This window comes from Numida meleagris, chromosome 1, assembly GCF_002078875.1.
Source record: "Numida meleagris isolate 19003 breed g44 Domestic line chromosome 1, NumMel1.0, whole genome shotgun sequence".
Taxonomy (NCBI): domain Eukaryota; kingdom Metazoa; phylum Chordata; class Aves; order Galliformes; family Numididae; genus Numida; species Numida meleagris.
In genome coordinates, this window is record NC_034409.1 from 177,355,462 (window position 1) to 177,373,364 (window position 17,903).

General features: G+C 41.9%; 1 protein-coding gene across 2 annotated transcripts in view; it reads left to right on the forward strand.

The window, feature by feature from the left end:
- ARHGAP20 (Rho GTPase activating protein 20) overlaps window positions 1-17,903 on the forward strand; it is a 59,885-nt gene that overhangs the window by 4,511 nt on the left and 37,471 nt on the right. For both annotated transcript variants that reach the window (XM_021380100.1, XM_021380110.1), the window contains exon 2: window positions 5,624-5,709. In XM_021380100.1, coding sequence (XP_021235775.1) covers window positions 5,624-5,709 — 86 coding nt within the window. The remainder of the gene's footprint in view (window positions 1-5,623; window positions 5,710-17,903) is intronic.

Sequence of the window (17,903 nt, forward strand, 5' to 3'; positions counted from 1 at the left end):
GAAAACTTGGGATCCATCAAAAGCACTGCATCTGAAGTCGCTGGTCCAAGCACTGTGGATGCAGTGCAGCAGACAGAAGGACCCGTGGGCTAAATATTCAACACTGACCTTCTCCATGTTCTTAATAATCTTCCACATGTGCAGCTTTTCATGTAAATGGGTGAGATCTTGCCAGCACATCTCTATCTGTGCTTCCAAAGATTAGTATCTTGTGGGAGATAGTTGGTAGGACATTTTTTGCATACAGTTTCTTTCATCAGTTTTTATCTCCATCTTAACCTTGGTCTCCATCGGCAGCTGCTGGTCCACCATTACCAGCTTTCTCTTCACTTCTGTTGGTAGTTCTTTCCTCTTGTGCTCCTGCAATCATTTTATCCACAGTTATCCATCCAGAAATAGCTTTCTTTTAGGAAAGTCCATGTAAGTACAAGTATTCTGCCAGCATAAACATAAGCACATAGTTTTGTCACCTGCTCTGCCGTTATGGAAAATGGGACCTGGCTGTCTCTCAGGCACACAGGCACACACTCTGCCTCCTGAGCCAGCCATGCACACGCAGCCATCTTCTCACCCTCTTTATAAGGGCTCAGGAATGTTACAGGTCACTGTAGGGCCATTTCTTGCCCTACCCAAGAATAAGAGATTCTTGTTATTTCTGGTATTTTTGGGCAGCCGTGCACTGTAAGTCTAACAAGTGCTGGATTATGGCATGGAGGAATATGGAATTTATTGTTTCTTGTAAGAAGCCTGGTGATACAGGGGAAATAGCGATGCCCAATTGTCTTTGAAAATTAACAGCTGGGTGATGAGTATTGTTTTGATGTTTCACTGTTTGTCAAGCAGTTAGCTAAACTTTGTTGTACAGATCTCTGTAAAGGTTTGTGTTTGTGCTTTGGTTCATGTCTAGCTAAACCAGAAATGTGTGTCACAGATATGTTTTGTTGCTGAGACAACAAGAACAGAGTTTGCATGGGAAATCCCTCATGGTTATTAACTTGGATAGTTTTATATAGCAGGCTTTGTTAAAATCAGACTTTCTTTCACTAGAAAAATAAAGTAGTGAGAGGGAGAGCTTAGCCACTTGGGAGCAATCCTCAGCTCAAGGTATTGGTCCATCTGAGAGCTGCCCCTGTCACCCAGTTAAATGACCTGGGCACACATCCCAGCCGTGACCCACTTCTGGAGCGAGCTTGTAAGACAGGAGCCTGAAATCCTTTCATCTCTGGGGAGGGTTTTAGCAAGTGTCTGCACATTGCTGAGGAGGCATTTCTGCTGTGTTCACCTGCCAGCTAGGAACTGAGTGCATTTTTCAACTATTTCATATATTAATCTCTTACATAGACATCAGGTAATATCATTTTCTCATCCTAAGCTCAAAGCATTCACTACGAAGGCAATTATTCTGTATGTTATTAAGCTTACAAATTCTTCTGTTCCCTGTCCTTTGCTCGGATACCAAGGAGAGAATTGAGCTGATTAATTCAACCTTGCTGGTCACCCTAGTTTTCTTGTGCATTCAGTGGAGGACATCAGCTCTTCTAGGTCAAGACTCATTTCATCTTTGCACAACTAAACCAGGACAGACGAACTGTTCACTGAACATGTCCTTTTCTCTCAGTTGACTACAAAGGCATTTTTCAGGCATTCTTTATTTAATTTATGTTCTGCCATTCTCTTTCCAAGCTTGATATGGTTAAGCGATACACACAAATCACAAGAGAGTGCTTTATCTTCAGTTTGATGGTTTGATGGTTTTTTGAAGATCTCATGCAGATGTTGCTGCTTCCTTTTTTTTTTTTTTTTTTTTTTTTGTGGAATGGGGATCAGTTTCTTAGATATAATAATTTATATAAATTCTATACAGTATCAATACCCTCGTCAGCCGCTAGCCAAATTAGCTGAATGTGTGCAGTCAGAAGCAGATTATTCCTACAGCCACAGACTTGTGAGATACTTGTCAAAGTTTTACTCTAACCCTGCTCTTGGTAAGGGCTCTGATTCAAGAAGAGACACAGCATATTTTTAGTAATGTTTTGCAGGGTTACTATCCTCAGTATGGTGGGCTGATCTGCTCACAAACCACCTACCACCTCAGTTTACAAAATAGTGGTTCAGAGCACCGGTCTGATCATTATCTTGTGGAAATTCATTCTTTTGAAATCTATAGCTCTACATCTGCTTATACCAGATGAGCAACTAGCCAAACACTGAAGTGTTGTTGGATCCCCAGTCCAACCACAGAAGCAATCCTTTTTGTTTCTGTTAAGAAAGAAATCAAGGTAACCACCACCAGAAATGCAGAAAGTATGAAGTTAAACCTGAACTGAAGGGGAGGAGGTAGGGAACTGAGGCTTTTGAAAACAAGGAAGGCAAAGATAACTCTATTTTGTCCTGACTGATACAAGATGGTAATCTTTGCATCTGGCACACTGTAAACATTAATTAAGGATACTGATTTTATGATACATTTCACATGGGTGTGACTCAGCCAGCAAGTATGAGGATTTCTCCCTGTGTTGACCTTTCTAATATTTACACGAAAAAATGGGAGGTTGTGTTTTGGGACACATTGTGAAATGCTTCTCTGTGTCCTATGCTTGGATTCTTGGTCGTTGCATCTCCTTTTGCTCCCAAACATCTGCTTTCACTGCAGCTGTCCAGGATGTGTCTGCTCCTCTCTGCACTGCCAGAGTGACATCCTTGCACATGGAAAAGCAGGGAGACGGAGGGGAGCAGACATGTGGGTCCAACCTAGCCAAAAATAAATTTGTCCTATTCCTCCTCAAAACAAGTCAAGTCATCATGATGGCCTCTTATTTTCTCTTCTCAGACTCTGTACATGGCAAAATAAAAACAAAACAACCCTTTCTGTCTATCGTTAATGTCTCTGTGTAACATTTTTATTTGCGTATGGCTGACCTGACTCACTTCATTTTTGCTGTGAAAACTTTCCTTTTCCAAATCTCATCAGTGATTTTTTTTGTATCTTACGGCTCTACTTTTGTAAGCCCTATCTGTATTAAGAGGTTGCTCAGAGAGGCTGTGCGATCTCTTCCTTGGAAATAATGCGACCGTTGGCTGTGGTGCCCGGCTTGGACAGGCCTGCTCTCGGCAAGTCTGGAAAGGTCGGACCTGAGGCCTCCTGGGATTTCCTCCTGAGTCACTTGAGCTTTAATCAAATATGCTGTAGTCCTTAGTCCTCAGATATTTAAGTCAAGGCTGGAATCTCACAGGCACTATCCAGCACTGCTAGCCCAAGAGTGAAAAGAGTGGCAATAATTTAGAGACATTTGGGATGAAAGGACAGGGCCTTAATACATGCAGAAACAGCCTAGGATGTGAGGATATGGCCTCAAGTTGCACTGAGAGAGGTTAGATTAGGTGTCAGGAAGGATTTATTCACAGAAAGGGTGGTTGGGCATTGGAATGGGCTGGACGGGGAAGTGGTGGAGTCGCCATCCCTGGAGGTATTTAGGAGATGTGTGGACATGGCACACAGAGATGTGGTTTAGTGGTGAACCTGCAGTGTTAGGTGAGGGTTGGACTTGATGATCTTAGGGTTCTTTTCCAACTTAAATGTTTCAATGATTTTAAAATACTGCATTTTTTCAGTGGCTTTCTTTTCAGACCTGAGCAGTTAAAGGATTTAAGATCTCTCTGGAAATATCACCAAACCTCCACTGTGTTCACAGAAGCTGAGATGCTCCAGTTTAAACCACCCCCTGAAAGCCACCTACCCAAAAGGAGACTTTCAGTAAATTTATAATTGGGAGTTGATGCTTTATATGTAAACTCCTACAAAAATTGATGGTTGAGTAAAATCTGTGGCTTGCTTTCTGTAGACTATTAGACACAGATCTCTTTATGCCTTCTCATCTGTAGATATGCTACTTTTTCAAATGTTAGCAGCTTCTCATATTTGCCAGCAGTAAGATCTACTGATTTCATTCACTAAAAAAATGTATAATCTATTCTGTTAGTAATCTATTAAGTTATTATTCAGTTAATTTCTGGTTGGACAGAAGACATCTAAATACTCCCAGGCCTTATTTGTCAGTCTTGAGAAAGTTGTATCTTAATGAAAGAAACAGCAAGGTGAGATCATTTTTAAAGCTGAACTGAAATTACACAGTTGAATTTATAACAATTGTTGTATAATAGCTCTAGCTGCGTATCTAACAAAATGAGCATATATAAAGACATACATAAATGGGGAACCAAATAATGACAAAAACAAATGCGCTGCAATGAGTGAAAGAAATACACTTGTCAAAGGTAAAACACATCGTTCTGTGGGATTTCATCTCTCAGAGTGGAGCAAACCATGCACATGCCCAAATAAATGTGTGCCACATCCTGAGCATAAATTGGCAGAAGAATCAGTTGTTCCCAAACATGTCTGTTCCTGGAACTTAGTGATTACATTTAGGGTAAAGGAAGAAAATCTTGCTGTGCAATTACCTACAAGCAGTGACCGCCAGAGGTTCATCTGATTGTGTGCTCTCAGTGGTGTGCAGGCTGATGTGAAGGACAAGCACAGCACATGCTCTGTCTGGGTTTCAGGAGGAGCTCAGACCCCTCTTTTTGTTCACCAGTTTATTATGAAAAATATTTGAGCAAAATAAGGTAACAACTGCGCTTTGATGGAGGGTCTGTGAGGGAAAAGGTCAAACACCTTGGCAGCAGCAGGCTGCACCGCTGCTTCCTACAGCAGCTCCAGCGCTCAGGCCAGCACACCTTAGTCCTATTTCTGGCTGCAGGAGGGAGACAATGTGGTGATGAATACGTTACTATTCAGCAAAATGTGTGTTTCTGTCTCCAGCACATGCTTTTGAAAATTTCTGCCTCTAGGGAAAACAGCTTTGTCTATTTGCTCAGTATTTTTACTGTGGTATTCAACTTCACTCAGTGGGAATCCATGCTCCCTTGATAGCTCCTGACATTTCCATCTCTTACCTATGCTTTGTTGTTGTTTTTTTTCCTACTGCTTTCCCCGTGTTTCCTTTTTCCCATTCCCTCCTAGTTTTCCCATGCCTTCTGAGAACTGCCCTGCTCTCCCAGGCATGATCAGGAATGAAAAAAATATCTTTAATGACTATTGAGAGATAGAAGCAATGTTCCAGTTAGATTAATAGGGAAGGAAACTGCTCATACCTCTTTAGGATTCTAAAGATTTGGGAAAAAATGTAGCTCAATATTGTGGGTAGAATCCAAACATTAATTTATAGTATATTTCAGGCCTGGTACAGAAATGTATTGAGTATTTTAAATTTGAACCATCATCTGGATACTTGATAACACTTAAAGTACAATAGATTCTTATGGGTCAAAAAGTGATTGAGGAAAAGCTCTAAATGTTTATTTTATTTATGCAGTACTTTGAGTATCTCTGTATGGATGCTAATTGTCAACTTTTCTGTATCACTGGCTTTCAGGCCATGCTCCTATTTTTCTCAGTATATGACATTTTGCAACCATTTTCCAATCCCAGGGTTTCTGATGGTGATAACTCACCCTTTTTCCTGTGGTCTGAAATCGGAGTTTGGCTGCTACAAGTCTGTATGCATGCAGTAATGGTTCCAAATCTCACTTATGGTTTCTTTTTGTTTCTTTTTCCAAACAGAAAATGAAGAGTTTGGCCCAAAGACGCCAGTCTGCACCATCGTTGATCTTTGTCAAAGCACTTAACAGATCTAGATCTGTCTCAAGGTGAGTCAGTGAGTTTTGCTGGTTGTACATGCTGTACCAGGTATAACTCAGGCATGGTAATTGTAGGACTGTACAATTTACTTTGAGCTGTGAGGGACTGTTATGTTGCACTCTCTCCAGAGGTCTGGAAGCCCCTGCTGGTTTAGGAGAACGCTGAGGGCCAGGATCTGGTAGTCTCAGCTTTGTCTTATCCTTCTCCTGTAGCAGCTTGTGAGAGAGAGCATGTGTGTGTGTGTAAATGTGATGTGTTCAGCACTTCATGTCTGTGTCTTCTGCCAGGATCAGCCGTTTCTCCTCCCTTCCCATCCTAAAGTAAAGCTACCATAGAAATGGGATATTCTATGGAACTGTTCCACTGTCCAGCTCTCTCTTCTGACCTGCCATTTGAACCGTTCTGCATACATAACTTTTATCTTCCTGCACTACAGTTCATTAGACTTTAAACTTACGAAACATAAGTGTTTATCAAGAAGTGAACCATCTGGTAGGTTGTTAATGCATCCAGCTGTGTAGAGCTCTTTACTAAGAAACGTTATTGATGGAAAATGAAGGATGGCTTTGTAAGGAATATTTTTTTCCTACACTGTGTTGTGTTAAATAATCAGTATGTGAGCTTTGGAAAGTCTTCTGTATTTGATCTAACTAATACCTTGTTTCATATTTGTCATCACACAGAATTTCAGAAACTTGTGGAAGTATTTTGTGGAAACATCAGAGTTGCAAAATAGGAAAGGAAAATGAGTTGAAACTACTTGCATGTCTTTTTACTGGCTATGACATGAAAGAGAAAACTGAGAACTGAATTTCTAAAGGTGTTTGCACCTTTTTGTGTAGTCTACTGGCCTGAGCTTAGGGCTGAGAGCCAGCAGCATGTTCTGGTTCTGGCTGTAAAATTTCTTCTGTGGCCTCTTTTTTACTTTGTTTCCAGGTCTTTAAAATAAGTGGAATTGGTATTCTGTAACCCCTTCATGGGATTACTGAAATGTTTTGATGGTCTGTACTACTGTATTTATTTTCCATTTACTACTATTTCATTGTATTTGTAGTTATGTTCATAGTCGTGATACTACCTTTTGGGCATAGATCACACATATGTATCTGAAATTCTGAAATTAGAGATGGACTGTGGCTATGAGAGGCAGAAATACCTGGAGGGCACAGGGGGGTGAGAGATGGAATCCCTCAGCCCTTGGATGTTAGATTTTCCTACTGTTTATACACTTGTGTCCCCATAATCCTAGAGTCATAGAATCATTAACCATAGAATGATTTGAGTTAGAAGGGGCCTTAAAGATTAATTTGTCTCATAGGGAAGGATATTTTCCAGTAGACCAGGTTGCGCAAAGCTCCATCCAACCTGGTCCTGAGCACTTCCAGGGATGGGGCAATTGTCTTCACTTGAAACTGTCTTAACACTTGGTCCTCAATACTAAAAAAATGAACTATATTCAAAGTTCATATTTCAGAGCTTCTGTCACTTGCCTGCTGGGTTCAGGCGTAGACACTTTTCTTCAGTTCTGCTTTTTTTTTTCTTGCTTTATTGTCTGTTCCATAAGTATCATAAATTGGCCATAGCTGGAGAAGCCACTGAGTGGGATAATACTCACCACATAATTTGCACCTAAGAATATGTCACTGTTTCTAAAGCGTGAGTATGTCTTGCTTGCATAGTCCAGGGCAGAATTATTTCCAGATTTAGTGTGCAGAAGGATTTTTTTCTTTTTCTATGGCCGGTTGGCAGAAACTCTGTGGTGGAGAGGACTGAAGAATGGGAAATGTTGCCTTGTTCTACAGGAAGAGCAGCACCTTGCCTGACTGATCCTGCCACTTCCAGAGATGTTAGGTGCTGCCTCAGCCCTGTCTGTCCTCTGCATGAGGCATGCAGCAATTTAGCTGCTCCTCTTGTTTCCGGCTGGAGTCTGTGGTCCTAGCAAGAGGTGTCTGGTGAAGTCTGAAGACCCTGGAGGCCAGAGCAGGTGATTTTGTAGCTTCAAAGCCTATCAGTGAGAGAGTAACACTCTAGATGATGTAGTGTTTATTATTGTTCGCAGGAGCAGTAATTCTCACCTATGCCTGACTTCCTTGTTTGGCTGTGCAAAACACATTCCTCTTCATCACTAAACTGATGGATGAGTTTGAACTTTCCACTCAGTTTGTTGTGTAAATGCTTAACTCCTGTGAAGTGCTTTCTCTTAAGGTGAGCTAGAGAGCAACAAAATGACTTCCCGTGCTTTCTAATCTCCTCCAAATGTTTTATCTCAGAGCTGTCTTAGTTCTTAGTTCCCCTTCTTGTAGACACAGCCAGACTGCAAAATCCATTATTCTTCTCTGGCAGTGAACCTTAATAGCGGGACTCCATTACACTTACTTGTTAATGGTTGATTAATGACTTGTAGATGATAAAACTCCTATCTGAAGTTAGCATACATCTGTGAGGGATTTATATGAATCCTCTCACCTCAGCAGCTGGCTCACTTCAACATTTGTTGAAATTAATGAACAAGTGCAAAGTTTAAAAGGGCAGGAAATACTTAGAAGCACAAGTCAGCTTGTATTTTTACACTGCTTTATATGTCAGGTGCCCTTGGATTATATAGCGGGCATTTTCATAAAATGTGGTGGCAGCCATTTTGGACAGACCTACCTTTCGGCAGTTTAGAGTTTATTAATGTTCAAGGAAACTGTTGTGACATCTGGAGATGGCTGTTTTAGCATTAGGAGATTGAGTTTTTTAAATGGTTGTGTTGCTGTAGCTCTTACGGCAGGAGGATGTAGGTGAGATGCGATGATCAAGCTGGAAAAAGCGGACACTGTTTCGTGCTGCCGTGCTCTTCTTCAGTCCTGAAAGAGAAGGAAGTTGGAAAGTCTTGTGTGCTCAAAAACTTGTCTTCTTTTTCCTCAGCTATATCATTTGGTTTTATGAAAGTTAGGCCTTCCTTACAGAACTTGCCTTGCCACATCGGCCATATAAAAGCCAAGATACTTTGCCTGTGGAGGAATTCTGAGACAACTGTGAATGGCGCAGTGGTGTACAGATGTATAACCACACTGCAATCCCTGTCTCACTCAATTGTAATTGTAGACAGCAAGGAGGATAGTAAATAGTATAGATATTCTAGTGGAATTTGGACCATTACTTCCAACAGATGAAAATATGCAGACTATTCATTGCCTCCTGGTTTTGCTTCCCTTCCTCTTCTCTGAACAGTTTATCTTTCCTCACAAAGTAGTGATGAATAGGCATGCAAGGACTGTTTCACATCATCACATGTCCTCTTTGGAAGCACTTTAAGCAAAGTTATTCTAAAATACACCGAAAGAGTAAGCTTTTGCTATTTTTCTTGGCTGATATTCAGATGCAGAAAGTTTGATTGTTAACTACATTAATATGTATGAAATCAGTAAAGGATTTGGGTTGGTTATATTTGGACCTGGACCTGTTGCACAGTTGTAATTGTCCTCTTTTTTTTTCTTTATGTCCTTTAATGAAAACTACACAACTTAATAATATACTTCAGTGCAACACAAATTATGGGCTTGAAACAGAAAATAAATGTCTGAGACCTTGATTTAAGCATCAGGTCTTGTCTTCTCAAAATAATTGACATTAATAATAAAGACTTGTTTCAAACAAAATTTTCATCCTTTGTTCTGCTGTCCTTCAAAACAATTTTCACATGTGACAAAGCCCAAGCTACCAAGTTTCTGCTCTGCTTTGGCAGACTTCTGTTCATATGGAGAATACTTGACAAGACAGCCAAATTCTGTCTTGCTTTTGCTGGCAGCTTTCCTTTTCCTCGTGCACGCCCCCACCAGATCTTTGAAAATGATATTTTTACATGCTTAATAATATAATTATTTACATGCTTTAATAATATGATTTTACATTGCTTAGTATTCATGACCATTTATAGGTATGTGCCTCTACATGCTAAAGACATTAAAATATCAGCAATTAAACTATTCTTTATTACAGAGTTAAGCATCTTTATGATATTATTTTTGTATAAGAGAGAAGCAGGACTGGTTTTAAAATAAAATCAGGCATCATTTTTAATGGTTTTACAAGCAAACCTTTATAGAACCTGAAAAGGAAATACCTAAAAAGTCAGCCCTCCCCAGTTTTATTATTTGGATTTTACAGTCAAAGAATTTAAAGGTATAAACTGGGTTTTTCAGAAATCTCCAAGGGTGTTTTCCTGTTCTGTAGGGAGAAACAGGGTTGAGCTGCTCATGGAGAAGCCGCTCTTTCTTCTCCTGATGCACAGTAGATGACTCTCATGTGTTATCTTCCAGGGGCCAGTGCCAAATGCTAAATATCCCAGATAACGAAGATCATATGTGTAATCTAGTAATGCGTTCCACTTGGCTCAAGTCAAATACAAAGTGTTCCCGAAGTCTTGTACATTGTGTTTTCAGGGTTTTAGTCAGAAGATATGTGGATGATCCAAGCTATGTGACTGGTTGAAGACAAAAATAGGGACTTCTAATAAATGTAAATTGCCAGGAGGCCTTAACTGTCTCCTTTTCACAGGCAAGATGAGTGCTTGGTGTTTCAGAAAAATCTGATTGTGAATAGGAAGGGAATAAGTTCATTATGAGTAACTAACTTGTTAAGCAGGTATTTCACTTGTAATCATTCTCCTCATTCTTCACTCGTTTCCATGGTAGCAATTAATTTTTCCTCCACAAAGTAATCTTTGCAAGGTGCATTGGGTTGGTGAAGCTCAGCGCCTCGCTGCTTTGTTCACTGGCTGTCGCAGGGAGAGGCCCCAGGCAGCCGCCATCTCTTCAGCTCCTGTGGCACTTGCTCCCACGTAGCCCCCGAACAACACTGTGAGGGAAGGAGTGTAGACAGCACGGTGCCCGCTGGGCTGAGGGCCTGTTCTGAAACTTCAGGGCTTCTCTTTTGTGAGAAGTGCAAGGGCTGCCACTATGGTCAAAGTTTCGTTAGAAATCAAGCTTCTAGTCATCAAGATGGAGCAAAAATCATATTCTCGAAGTCTCATCCAACAATGCAAATGAAGAGCCATTTACTTCTGGATTTAATTTCCAGATTTAATTAAATCTCAACATTTTGGACTAGGATTTTTTTCTGAAATTTTCTGTTTCATGAAAAGTTCTGATGCTTTAGCATTCCATGTTTACCTGAATGAACATAAACCTCTGAATGAGAACTTCTCCAGAGTTCTCCCCTCACTATGTCCTGTTTCCATATGCAAGGCAAGGAAACATGAATTTGTGTACAAATAGTGAAAAGTTTAGGAAAGACAAAGCTATTTTTCTTCAAATTGTTCTTCCTTTTTAAATTAATCACACTTAATTAAAATAATGACAATAATGCTATTGAACATGAGCCAGCCAGCAGTGTGCCCAGGTGGCCAAGAAGGCCAATGGCTTGTATCAGCAAAAGTGCAGCCAGCAGGAGCAGGGAGGGGATCATCCCTCTGTAATCAGCACTGGTGAGGCTGCACCTCAAGTACTGTGTTCAGTTTTGGGCCCCTCACTACAAGAAAGACTTTGAGGTCCTGGAGTGTGTCCAGAGAAGGGCAACGAAGCTGTGAAGGGCCTGGAGCACAAGTCTGACGGGGATCAGGTGAGGGACATGGGATTGTTCGTTCTGGAGAAGAGGAGGCTCAGGGGAGACCTTATTGCTCTCTACAGCTGCCTGAAAGGAGGCTGTGGCGATGTCAGCCTCTCCCACATAACTATCAATAGGATGAGAGGGAATAGCTTCAAATTGTGCCAAGGGAGATTCAAGTTGGACATCAGGAAAAATTTCTTCTCAGGAGGAGTGGTGAGGCATTGGAACAGGCTGCCCAGGGATGTGGTGGAGTCACTGTCTCTGGAGGTGTTCAAGAAACGTTTAGATGTTGTAATAAGAGACATGGTTTAGTGGGAATTATTGGTGGTACCTGGACAGTTGGACTGGATGATCTTGGAGCTCATTTACAACCTTGGTGATTCTATGATTTTGTGATTCAATGAAAGTACTAGTTGTCATTTTTATAATATTTCTAATTCATCCGTGATTTAAGCTAATTATGGCACTGGAGTCTTGTTTCTTTAAACCACGTGCTTGAATGCATAAGTTATTTTTATGTAGTAATAGCTGGGGATAAAATTTTATTAACTGTTAACAAGGAACAAAGTGAACTTTCTGAGGCCTCGGATGGCCTTTTAACTCTGAGACTGGCATTCCTGTAGCCCCGCTGTTTTTTCTGTTTTGTTTTGTGTGAGCATGTGTGTGTATGTGTGCATATGTTTGTTTTTGATAAAACACATCAGGTCTTCATTTATTACATACAAAGTGGCTTATAACGATGTTTGTACATCTGGAGATTGAAATGAGCTGGGGCTCTCAGAGATCTGCTGCCTTGTTATTAAAAGAAAGGGAGTAAAGGTAAAAAGACTGCAGGCTTGGAAGCAGGGTTTCGGAAGGATTGGAGTTTAAATGAGGGATTAATTTTACAATAAATTACTAATAGTTTAACACCCGTGCTTTAAGCCGATTCCCCTTTGGATGGAGTTGTGACAATTTGAAGACAAGGGAGCTGGGGGGCACTGCTCAGCAGGATGAGTGCTCATCCAGATGTCTCTCTGCTCATGTCTGCTTTTGGATTCAGCCCATTTAGGGGCTTTTTGGATTAAGCCTTGAGATCTGGCAAAATGCAGCCCTTGTCCAGCCATTGTGTATCCCTGGTTTTAGACAATGAAATCTCTGCCAAACAACAGTCTGGCCAAGCAGTTTGGGCAGTAGCATACCTGAGGAAATCACAGGACTGAGTTGCTCAGACTTCTTTGTGGCCGTTTATCTTGTGTAAACAAGCAGAAAGCCTCTAATGATGTGCAGGCTGATGTGCAGCCTCTGGTGCTCTCACCTCTGACAAGGGCCAGCATTAAATATGCATTGAACTCTCCTCCTGGCTGATAGAGCATCGCATCTCCTCTTCCAATTGCATTCTCATGGTGTACAGAGCTGCTGGGGGGGAGTTTTTAATCACATTGTGAGAACAACAATCTATCTTTGGATTTCTTCTCTGCTCATGTCTTAAGTGCTTGAGTACCACGGGCTAGATCCAGTGAAGGATAATGCTCTCAGGAGCAAGACATGGGAATAATTTAGGTACCTGAATTTAAAGCCATCACTTAAAAAACACCTCCTCGGTGGCTGCCTGATATCCCAAGTGCTTCTGGTCTTTAGGCACTTCCCAGATGACAGGAAAGCTCCCCATACTTTTCCTCAGCTTTTGCACGACTGCTGGCAGCACCAAACGGGTCAATGTGAAAGAACTAAACACTGTATGTGTGAGGCCCCTGAGGCACCCCATCCACCAGTTCGCTGACCCTATTTAACCTGCCTGGACAAAAGCAAGGGATGTTTTTAGCCTGTTTACTAGGCAGGTCCCCACTGAACACCTCTGCTCTTTGTGAAGCTGCTGGCCACGAAGCCTGTGTGCCTTCACTGGAAATGAATTGCCCAGGTTCAGTTCTTTCCTTCCTCAGGCAGCTCGTCTTCCACTTTCCAAAAGAGTGATGCAACCCAGGATTTTTTTTGCATGTTGCTCACTGACACATCCAGGTTCAGCCTTTCATAGCTCAGAGTAGTTGCATGCTTCCCACTTATGTAATTACTTATTACCATCAGGTGTGGGGATGTGGAGAGCCCTCTAATAGCTCTTTCCCCCATCACAGGCCACCAGTGAAGTAGAATCCTCTGACTAACCCACCAAAATACCCTTGCACGTGCAGGCAGCTTGTTGTAAGGGGTAAACAGGTGCGTGTGGCTGCCACTGATGTGTCTGCTGGCTGTCCATAGGAATCTGGGTCACACACATGCAAGGGCTGGTAGTGGCAAGCATATCAAATAATCTCTTCACTGTAATAGGATAATTCCTATGCTGCAGTACTAGTATCAAAATATGACTGAAAGCCCTTGAGGCAAACTGAAGCCAGATTTGTTCCCATTAGAGTCAGGACAGGTGCAGTGAAGGGACAATCCCATCTGACACAGGCACCCATATTGGCCATCCCTCATAGGAAAGTGGTCCCAAAGGACCGCTCTGGGGGGGGGGCTTATCTTGTAAAGGCAGTGCTTGAGTGTTTATAGGTCATTTTGTGTGTGAATACTTTGTTTACAATCAGCAAGTTTCTCCTGAAAAAGGGCATCCAGAGAGCAGCTTCTGGTGGATTCTACCTCTGCTTTGCCTGGCCACATTTTTTTGAAGTCTTGCACTGTTTTGAATGCTCTTCTTAAAACTTGTTGCTGCACAACTGCAGAATCTCCACATGTGTCATGAGCTGAGGGAAAGAGCCTTGGTGAGCCACTTCTTGAAGAATGGCCAAATCAGAGGCTAATGGGGAATTGCTGCTGAGCAACGGGACTTTCAAAGACTGGGAACAGAGCCCCTGATATTACCTGATAATTGTGTGAGGTGTTAGGCAGGCAATAAACCTTCAGGCAGTCACCTAGAAATTGCTGTATTTCCCTGTTAAAAGGACACAGTCCTGCAAGAGCCTTGTTACTGCCCATTTACAGCCTGTGTAACAGGTAGCTGCAGACAGTGGTGTAGCTGCTGGCAGATGCTTCCACACAGGCTCACTGACAGCCATAAATGATGGGCCAGAAGGGATTTCTAAAGATGCTCCCACCAAGCTTTTCATATGTACACCTCGGCTTGACAAGGCCTGTCTCTGCTGAGCTCTGCAGCATGTCCTGGCTATTTTTGGTAGCCCAGAATTCCTGGCTAGTGCATGACCTACACTGAACTCTTGCAGTACATTTTGCGAGAAGATATTTGAAACCCCCATTTGGGGGAAGGGTTAATTTCATCCTTGATGTAACTCACAATCAGCTGAGTTGAGCTAGGCTTTTAAATGTTCTGATTGTGATTAAGTTGATTAAATGTCCCAGTTGTGATTGCTGTTTCCCCCAAAAAGTTGCGGTAGGACATAATCCTCATCCCTTCAGGCTACTAAAATAATACTGGACACATCTAGGGAGACATGAGTGGAGCTGGAACCCCAGAATGCTCTCCTATATGCTAATGGAATGGGTAGAAAGGAGCCAGTGTGGAGGTGGCAAAGACTCCTCTAGGCTTCTTGTGGGCCATGAGACACTCCAAAGTAGTGAGAGTGCACTAGGGAAACAAAGGATCAGTTCTTCCCAAGACCAAAACAGGTTTCATTGACTTGTGCATATGGATAGGTCCTCCTTTACACTTCTCCCCCTCCCAGGAGGAGTTGGACCAAAACCCCTTAGACTTGGTGGTCTCCAATTGGGCTATATGTCAGGACTGGAGGACACCCACACTGCAAGAGCTTTTCACCAGGGTTTACATAACTTGCACTAAATTCTTTTCTGGTGGAAATAGGCAAAATATGACTGAAACGTGTGGTGCTAATTTATACCACTAGAGAATGTTGCCCTTATGCTAAATTTTCAGAGTAAACACCTTGCAGCTGTTTGTTAAAATAAAATAATTAAAAAAGAAGAGCTTGGAAGTAAACCAAACCACAAGGGTGTTTCCTGTCTCCAGCCACCACGCTGTAATATACATTTGCTCTGCAGAGAATATTGTCCTTTGGCTATGCAGAAATTACTTAAGTGCCACTTGTTTTCTGATAAGCTGCCAAGCTTCCATTCTGAAACATTTTTTAACAATGCTTCTTACCCTACAGCTATTTGATATTTTACTGCAAGTCTTAATCGTTTACTGATTTTTGGAAGGTTACAGTAGAAAAGTACACTTACACGCTTTGGCACCTCCAACAAGCAGTGTAAACCATGTTGATTCATTGTAATAGCTTTTATTACTTTTAACAAGATTTTGACATCATGCAAACATGATTCCAGATACTTAGGAAACAACTTTCAGAATTCTAGAATAATTTCATTTGGAATATTTTCTCAATATATTTTGAATTTTAGTGAGAACTATCGGTGATAGGTGGATGGTTGGACTGGATGATCTTGTAGGTCTTTTCCAACCTTGGTGATTCTATGATTCTATGAATTATAACGTGCCCACTGGATTTCAGAAGCAGAAAAGCAGTAAAGAAGTTGCAACCAGTTGCACACTTACACAAATACAAGCAGACATTTTAGTGCTTAGAAAATAACTAATACTCTTTAAAAATCTGAGTAGATCTCACTAGTGATGGCCTATGAGAATTTTAATAGAGTGCTGCAGACTTGCTATTTCTGGGATGCTGTTCTGTTTTCACAGAGTGCTGCTTCAACTCTGTGAGCTTCACTGTAGATAACAGCAAGCAAGCCTGCCATGCATCCTCATAAATACTCCCTTAGCAGAATGGGGATCATTTTGACAGCAGGTTTTCAGAAATGAGTTTGCAACATGTGTGATTAAGAGAGTTTTATACTTGTGTGTCCAAGTCCCTTCTATAAATAGTCAGTTTGAGATTACAACATCATTCTGATTTTCTCTCAGCCTTTACCTACCACCTTCCTGGAAAGCTGGAAAACACTCCTACCCTCCAGGCTGATACATTTTGTGCTTGCTTTCCCCTGCAGGTATAATTACCATTTATTATAATCAAGTGCTGCATAAGCTTAGATGAAAAGCTTACTCCAAATCATGAGAAGCTGAATTGGGAAGATGTGTGGAAGATCTGGGCATGCAGCTGACTCCCCAGTGCACTGGTTGTGGCTAGAAGGCAGCATGCGGTTTGCACCTTTAAAAATGCAGTGGATTATTATTGTTATTTTTGCATCTACCTGTCTAAGTAGGGCTCTGAGCCTATGGATTGCTCTGTGTGGGTGAGCTGTGTCTGTGTGGAGCCTTGTTCATGGCAAGATGAGCTGCGAGCACTTGGCCCTGAAGCCAGCGAGCCTTGGTGTGGTCGTGCAGAATCCTGCTGGGGACAGAGCAGGCAGAGCAGTGGGTGGGAAACAGGCCTGTTTGCTGGCATCCTCATCTTCAGCATCTTCTTCCATCCATAAAGTGGTGTGTGAGTTTGTGCCAAGCCAGAAGCCGTGTCATAAGGGCACCTCTTTTCTCTCCTTGCATCTGCAGCTGGATTTGAGAAAATGTTATGTACCTACACAGGGCTTTGGTTGTCCCACAGCCATTCTTCAAAGACATAGTCCCTGGCTGATGGATTTCAGAAGATCTGCTGTGATAAACCAGTTGCACCCCCAGCATTTCTAGTATGGGCAGGGACTCTTTTCAAGCAATGTGCCTCAGTGAGCTATGAGCATGACGGAGGCTACATTCATCAACAGCATAAGCAGGACCATTGCTGTTGTCTTGCATTCAGTCCCAGGCATGGCTGTTAGGTTTCAATGTACAAAAAAACCTCTTCTTTTTCTGCATTTTTTGCTTTTCTCTTTTTCACACATAGAATGTGATGATCTGTTATCATGGCACTGCCAGGTTGGCGAGAATACAGTATGACACACATCCAAACTATCATTTATGATGAAATTAGATAGATGTTGAAGTCCTGAAATGTTAACACTACACTTGAGTGCACTCTAAGCAGCTGTGGGACACGGATAGGTGCTCACTGAAGTGTTAAAGGTCTGGATTTTATTCACACCTCGTCTCAGGGAAAACAGGGCTGCACACCACTCTGAAGCTGATTTCTTTTGTTTGATTAAAGAACAGTTATAGAGTAGGTTGGGTTGGAAGGGACCTTTAAGATGACCTAGTTCCAACCCCCCTGCTATAGGCAGGGACACCTCCCTCTAGACCAGGTTGCTCACAGCCCCATCCAGCCTGGCCTTGAATGCTTCCAGGGAGGGGGCATCCACAATGTCTCTTGGCAATCTGTTCCAGTGTCTCACCACCTTCACAGTAAAGAATTTCTTCCTAATATCTAGTCTAAATCTACTCTCTTCTGTTTTAAAGCCTTGTCCTGTCGCTACATGCCATTACAAAAAGTCCCTCCCCAGCTTTCCAGTAGGCCCTCGTCAGGTACTGAAAGGCCTCTGTAATGTCCCCCTGGAGCATTCTCTTCTCCAGGATGAAGAGCCCTCGTTGTTAATACCTTAACAAGTTTGTTATCTTGGATGCAAAATACCCTCTAAGCACAAAATGTGGGTAATATGCCTTATGCATTAAGTGATTTCCAACAGTAAACAATCTTGGCTGCAAAGCTCCTGTTAACAAAGCCAGTGTCATTAGCAAAAATATGAAGCTAACATCTGTTAAGCTGACATGGAATTTTCT